The sequence below is a fragment of the Chenopodium album genome, chromosome 15 (assembly GCF_948465745.1).
Source record: "Chenopodium album chromosome 15, dcCheAlbu1.1, whole genome shotgun sequence".
NCBI lineage: Eukaryota > Viridiplantae > Streptophyta > Magnoliopsida > Caryophyllales > Amaranthaceae > Chenopodium > Chenopodium album.
In genome coordinates, this window is record NC_137848.1 from 2,301,849 (window position 1) to 2,308,859 (window position 7,011).

At 33.2% G+C, this 7,011-nt stretch overlaps 1 protein-coding gene across 1 annotated transcript; it reads right to left on the minus strand.

Moving 5' to 3' along the window:
* Positions 1–342: 342 nt before the first annotated feature.
* LOC145582680 (single-stranded DNA-binding protein WHY1, chloroplastic-like) lies at positions 343–5,850 on the minus strand. The gene is made up of 7 exons (XM_081639668.1): positions 5,509–5,850; positions 5,025–5,119; positions 4,826–4,918; positions 4,383–4,477; positions 3,513–3,586; positions 809–897; positions 343–651 (listed from the first exon to the last, which is right to left on the minus strand). The coding sequence occupies exons 1-7, from the start codon at positions 5,786–5,788 to the stop codon at positions 535–537; spliced, it is 843 nt and encodes a 280-aa protein (XP_081495794.1). The 5' UTR covers positions 5,789–5,850; the 3' UTR covers positions 343–534.
* Positions 5,851–7,011: the final 1,161 nt, after the last annotated feature.

The following is a 7,011-nucleotide window of genomic DNA, read 5'->3' on the forward strand; positions in this document are numbered from 1 at the left end:
AGTATACAAAAATAAAGTTAAACTAGTGTATTGACATGTGTGTAATTTTGATTGTGTCGTGTATTTTTGGACAGAGGGAGTATATTACAGCGAACAACTACCAAATTACCAAATGCAAATTTTTTTTAAAAAAAAAAAAAAAACTCATACAAATTGATGAGTAGTCAAACGTCAAACTGATGTCATAGTCTCCTCAATAAACGTTCTAACACATCAAGATTTTTAATTGTAAACTCACAAAATTCAACTATCTAAATTCTATTGTCAATCTATCAAGGAAATGAATTTGGATTTTCTTGTAGCGAAACATTAAGATGAATAATGGATTAGGCAAACAAAAAATCGAAGAATACTAATCTTTCTCTAACCATTTTACTTAACTGTCAATCTCCTCCACAAAACTACCTAGTCTCAAATAACAAGGAACAAATGTGAATAAAGCCTGAAAACCTAAAACATTACTTCAAATAACATCAACAAAGAGAATCTTTTTTTTAAATACACCACTTAGCTTTCCTTCAAACATGTAGAAAACTATCTATTCCATTCGTAATCCCCCGTTCTTGTGTTTGAGCTGTTGATGCGGTTGCTGTCGTCTGGTTTTATGTTATCGGCAAAGACATTCCAGCCTAAGAGGTATGGCAAGACAAACTGCACATTGTAATAATGGGTTAATAAGTCAGCTAGAAGATTGATTGGTGAATACATCATATAGTTCATAAGCTAGGAGGGCAAAGCATCTGAATACTGAATATGCTTGAGATGAGATGAAAGGATCAGAAAAAAGAAACATTGAGATATATCTTACATTGAATGCCGTTACAAGAACTGCAAACTCTGCTTTAGAGATGGGTATATACACATTCTCGTCCAAGTTCAGAAGCTTGTTTTGAACACCTAAATATCAAAACAGAATTACAATCTCAAAAATAAATAAATAAATAAAATAAAACAAAACAAATTTATATAGCCATGAACGGAGCTATTAATAACACTTCTCTATTAGAGGGTGTTTGATTCACAACATATTTGTATGAGGTTGGGTTTAGATAGTGTTTGTTTATGAAATTGTCAATTAATAAACCCATACCTCAAACCCTCAAAGCTATACAGTTTAGAAATCTCAGAGGGGAGGTGAATATGACTCATTTCATACCTTTAGGTATCAAATAAAAGAAAATTGTTCATTTCCACACAAAACCAAACACATGGCATCAAGAATCAAGTTTCAACCCCACACGGCCACACCACCCTAATTTCATTCCTAATTCCAAACCCATACCACTTTGCAAACCAAATGCCCCCTTAATTTTAAGAGTCTGCCATGGTGAAGCAAAACACAAACTTTGTCTCGTATGCCACAGGAATGGGCAACCTCCAATAATAGGGCATGAGCAATCTAGGACAAGTTTCAAGATTCGAAAACATGAATTGCAAAACAGACTGCCATGATTTCCTTCAAAAAAAAATGTATCCTAACTGTGCAAAGTGCTTATAACAAGAAGCTAATTACAACCCTGGAACTCAGGACAAGCTTAAATAATACTTCAGAAGTAGACATATAAATTGTCAGATTTAAAAACAACACAAAACATAGAGATGAACTACAAGCCAACATGCTCCATGGTTTGCAAAATCATAATACCATCAACTATGCATACCATATTCCAAGTAGTGAACTTTGGTGCCGCGCAATATGACGTGGCATGCAGAAACTTTTTCCAAATAACAAAAGTGTACGTATCATATGGATTTAACAGAAATGAAAGAGAATGAAGGTATGTTGGTTTGGCAACATAGGCTCAAGAAAAAATAAAAATTAAAAACCAATATGTAAAAATAATCCAGACACAAAAGAAGATTTGAGTCACAAATTTAAAGTCTCAAATGACCTCAAAGGATCTCAGACACTTATCTTAAGATAATATATATATATATATATATATATATATATATATATATTTATATATATATATATATATATATATATATGTTTTTTTTTTCTTCTTAAAGACAGGTATATTAGTAATCTAAACAGACACTGGATACAATTAAGGATAGCTTTAGCAGTTAAGGTGTTAATCACAGCAAAAGTTTTTCATTAGCAAGCATATGGATTGAAGTAATTTAATGGGACAATTAAACTAACAGATTTCACTTAGCTGATAGTTTTCTTCCCTTCTTTTTAACATAGATAGTAAGAGTTAAAGAATGAATTCAATTTCCACACTGGTACCAAGCTGGACCTTCTAGAAGTGAACCACAACCTTGAAACAATTAAATTGGAGGACTTGCATTCGTCCATTGTGAGATCTAAAAGAACTTTACCATGCTATAATACCACCTGAAGTAGCTGATAGCTACTGTGTAACCTATGCAAAAAAGGAAGGGCAGTTGAGGAAATTCAGTCTAAATTCTGCTAACATCTTTCGGGGATAAGCACATTCAGTGTGGGATTTCTAGGACAGGAAGAAGAAAGGTAGTAAGGAACATGTCAGATATCAGTTATTCGTAATAAATAGGGAGAAGAGAGTGAAGGAAAGGCATCCAGTAATATACAGTATGTGTTGCTGCGTTGAAAGGAAATGCGTGAGCCTCTCAAATAAAAAATCGTTACTCTGCTTCCTGTCTATACAAGTACTTCTTTCTGTTCATTTCTGCACAATTTCTCTCTCTAACCCTCTGTTTTTCTTTTTTCTCTGCTTACTTTTAGCTCACTTATCTGATCTCTAGCCACACGCCCACACCTAGTATGTATTGGACTGGATGCTCAAACCCAAGAAGATCCAGGGCCAAAAACAGCTAGTCTATCCAGCACTCATCCCAGATGTTATCTAAGAACACAAAAGGCATCAATAAGAACAATTACAGTTAGTTACAACCACTGTCATGTCTGCAACATTTTTTTTTTTTTTTTTTTTTTTTGCTGCAACATTATTATATTCTGTTAGTCTGTTACTACCTATTCACCTAATAGATTGTAATAAGGTTTACTTTCTTGTTTCTTCCCTAGTTTGTAGTGATTGTAAATTGTATAAATAGAGCAGCTTTAGTTCTTTGGAAATTCATTCACATTTTCAAATTAAAAAAAGAAAACATCTCTTGAATTGAAGAAATTCTAGCACTGAAGGATAAAGAGTGTGTGTATGTTCTAGCTAATAATTTTAAATTAACGATGCTACTAGCTAAATAGCCTAGTAGTTTGGCACCTTGAATCTAACAAATACTTCGTCACTCTATATTGAAGTAGTAGTATGTTGGGATACATAGCCATATTGTGTTTCTATTTTGGAATTGTGATAGTTTTTCCGGACAATCCAAAATAGTATACATGACTATTAATTTCAGAGAGAGGTATTAGTTAACAACTAAAAAAATGTTCTCTTTCGCAATCCCCGTGTCAAGTACAAATGATGAAGCAGAGCAATGAATCACAGCAAACAGATAGAGTAATAAGAAGTATAAAGCGAAAAGCATTCACTATAGCAGAGAGTTCAAGAGAAGGAGATTACTTAAATTAAAAAAGTAGCCAGAGCCATCTGGAAGGGGCTCTACTTTTAATACCTTCCTTACTTTGCCTTCATCACTGCATTTTAAAAGGGAAAAACATTTAAAGTACACTCCAGATCATTCATAAACATGACAACTTGTAAAAATAAGAAACTTGATACTCAAATGGTGGCTGCTGACACTTGCACATGAAGTTCTTTAGCACAATAAACCAAGCCCTCCTCCCTCCTCTCCCCCCCCCCCCCCCTCCCCCCCTCCTCTTCTCGTGCGCAAAATAAATGCAAAAAAGTAGGGACAAAAATAAATAAAATCATCATCAAGCAAGTTAGCTAGCAGCCTAGCACATATAAAGCTGAAAGGAGTTGACTTTGTATACATTATTACATATTACATAGCATTATTGCTGCTTAACAAGCATATGGGAACAGCACCATATTGTGTTAAGGGTTTCAGGTTATTCAGTATTTGAGCAAACAAGCTGATAGTTCAAGTACCCAACTGACAAGGTCAGAAAAAGACCAGGAAATTGATGGAATTAAAGGACAGGAGAGGAAGTCATGGAGTTATACCCTTCTTTAAATAATAAATAGAAATTGGATATGTAAGTCTTCACCCTATCTTCCCCATTAATGATGCCACATTGGCACATCCCAACCCAAACAACAGAACAAGGAAGGTTACAAAGTCAACAGCATATTTTACTAACCTCAAGCACTAAAAATGGTCAACCTAAATATGATTCGGTAACCCCACTAGAAGTCAAAAACCTCCGAACTATGCTCTCTCCAACCACCACTTTACAATTTTCAATATTAACCAAATGCAGCATAATAAAAATGATAAATATTTAGCATCCTTTAAAAAAAGAGTACCTTTTTCCTTTGTTTGGGTCATGAAAAAATTCACAAGACTCTTTTTCACCAAGGCTCACCAGACTTCCAATTTCAGTCACTGAAAGAGAGAATACCTGGAAGTGCAATACTTATCAGTATATAGAAACACATCAACTTGACAAACAAAAAGACCATATACATTAGTAAAAAAAAAAAAGGATTTCGTTAATTTTTAAAATAGGCCTTTGCATTAAAGCTCATAAGTTCAAAAGAATAGAAGTTCTCAAACATTTTGCTACATATAGTGATATGGATATGCAATTTAACATTCAAATTCTAGAAGCCACTAGGTAATCTTATATGACCACCATGCATATGATGGTCCACAAAGTATACTCTCATCGATAATTCGATTAAGTTGCCAAATAATAAGAGCCTTACATATGATTATTAGATGAAAAAATGGCATTGTCACATCTCACCTGCTTTCTGCTCCAGTCATACTGACGAACACCAGCAGCAGGAGCAAACTGAAGCAGTACATAACCCTCCCTCGAAACTTTAAATGCGCCTGACTATATATAAAACACTTGAGTTTTGCAATAAAATTCTGTAATTGAATAAATAGAACAATACAATTATAAACAATGAGAAGAACCAAAAATCCATGGCGTAGCATACATCTAATGGCACAAACTCTGGAGATTTCGGCTCCACGGTAAGCGCAGCTTTCCCTTTATATATGGAATGCCCCACAAAAACCTTAGGTGGAAAACCTATAGTTCAACATCAAAATCCCAATTACTAAAATTCAAAATTAAATCTATAATGTGTTCAATTACCAACTTATTTACAATACTAATATACTACTAATAAAAAATCAGCATATTTGAACAACAAAGCAATAATCACTACCTCAAGATATACCAGTAAACTACTCAAATTCCAACCAATAGAAGCAAACAACGATTAAATGAAGCAAACATGCAACTATAGAACACAAACCCAGAAAAATTAACGAATTCAGAGACAAATTGAAAGAATACCCATTTACAATTACCGTTGATTACCCAAATTTCAACCAATACTTCCTCAGGAAAACAGTTTAACATTCAATAAGAATCCAAAAACACAATTAGAAAAGAACCCAGATTAGAAACTTTACCTGAAGAAGTAGTTGAAGGATTTGGTGAGTAAGAGGGAGAAAATCTAGGAGGAGATTTATCAAAGTATTCTGAAGATTGACGACAATTTACAGAAAGTGAGAGCTTTGATGAGGAAACATGGGATACCCAATTTCTGGGTAGCTTGAATTGGGTAGTATTAGCGATAATGGAGTTATGAGAGGAGAGAGAAAGGTAAGGGAGAGAAGTTGGTCCATGGTTTTGAAAATGAGCTCCAATGGAGAAGTTTGAAGAAGAAGAAGATAGGAGTTGCTGCACCATTTTTTGTTTTTAATTTCTGGGTTTCTCCCAAAATCAAAATGTGTAACTTCTACTGTACTGAATTTGACTTCACTAGTAACTTATTAGTTACTTCACAATGGGCTTTTTAGCCTAGGCACAACGAGATAACCAAGTATTATGGACTTATGGTTGTATCAATTGTTAATAGCTGGTCTCGAGACCAGCTAGAGTTGGCTGGTCCCTCAGTCAAAAATGAACATTTACCCTAATAAAAATGAACATTTTTTTAACTAACTTATTTTACAAAAATTTTGTATTTCTCAGTAATTAAATGTTCATTTTCATGCAGTATGATGTTCATTCGTATAAAATAAATGTTCATTTTCATGTCGTATGATGTTCATTCTTATAAATTAAATGTTCATTTTCTTTTTAAATTAATACAAATTTTTGTGTTTATTCAGTTGTATAAAATGGTCGTTTTTATAATAAAGGATGTTCAATTAACATTAGCATTAATAATGTGGACATTAACATTTTGTTCATTATTAAAAAAACATATTGTTGATTTATTTAATTGATATTAAATCATATAGTTTAGCAAATTGCAAGATATTCATTTAAGAGAATTGAACAAACTAAGGTATTTTACTTGAAGCCTAAAAAAATGTTGATGAATAAGTAAAAAAATAATATGTTTATTTTCCTTTTATTTTGCTGTCTCTGTCTCTGCCTCAGCTTCACTCTCATTCTTCAATCCCACTTTAGATTCTTCTTCTTCCTCACAACAACTCTTTCAACTGCCTAACTTCGCCAATTTCTGCTCACAAACTCTCCCAATCATTCAAGCTAAGGCTCATACTCGGCCCGCAAAGACCGCACTGCCCCGCCATGTTCAAATTAGAAGAATGTATTATTGATTTTACCTCTTTTCTCTTGTTGAAATTGAAGCAATTTTTTGGTTTCTGGGTTTGTTTATTTTATGGGGTTTGACCATTTTCTTTTAATTTTTGTTGGGTATTTTTATTAATAATTGAAATGTTCAACTATATAATAGATGTACAATCTGTTTTTTCAGTTTTATATCTCTTTATTTTATTCTTATACTATAAACATTCATTTTTATATATTGCAATGTTCAATTACTAAATGTTCATTTTTTTCTAAAAAATATTCATTTTGTTCCTAGCAAATGTTCATTTTTTTAGTGCGGGACCAAACAACTATGGCTGGTTGCAAGACCAGCTAAAAATTTGCGTGGT

Bases quoted from the DNA above. Each gene is read 5' to 3' on its own strand.
- LOC145582680 (XM_081639668.1), bottom strand. From the start codon at position 5,788: ATGGTGCAGCAACTCCTATCTTCTTCTTCTTCAAACTTCTCCATTGGA. The intron at 5,120-5,508 runs GTAAAGTTTCTA...GTTGAACTATAG, and splicing joins TCCTTCAACTACTTCTTCAG to GTTTTCCACCTAAGGTTTTT. The intron at 4,919-5,024 runs GTATGCTACGCC...TTTTATATATAG, and splicing joins CAGAGTTTGTGCCATTAGAT to TCAGGCGCATTTAAAGTTTC.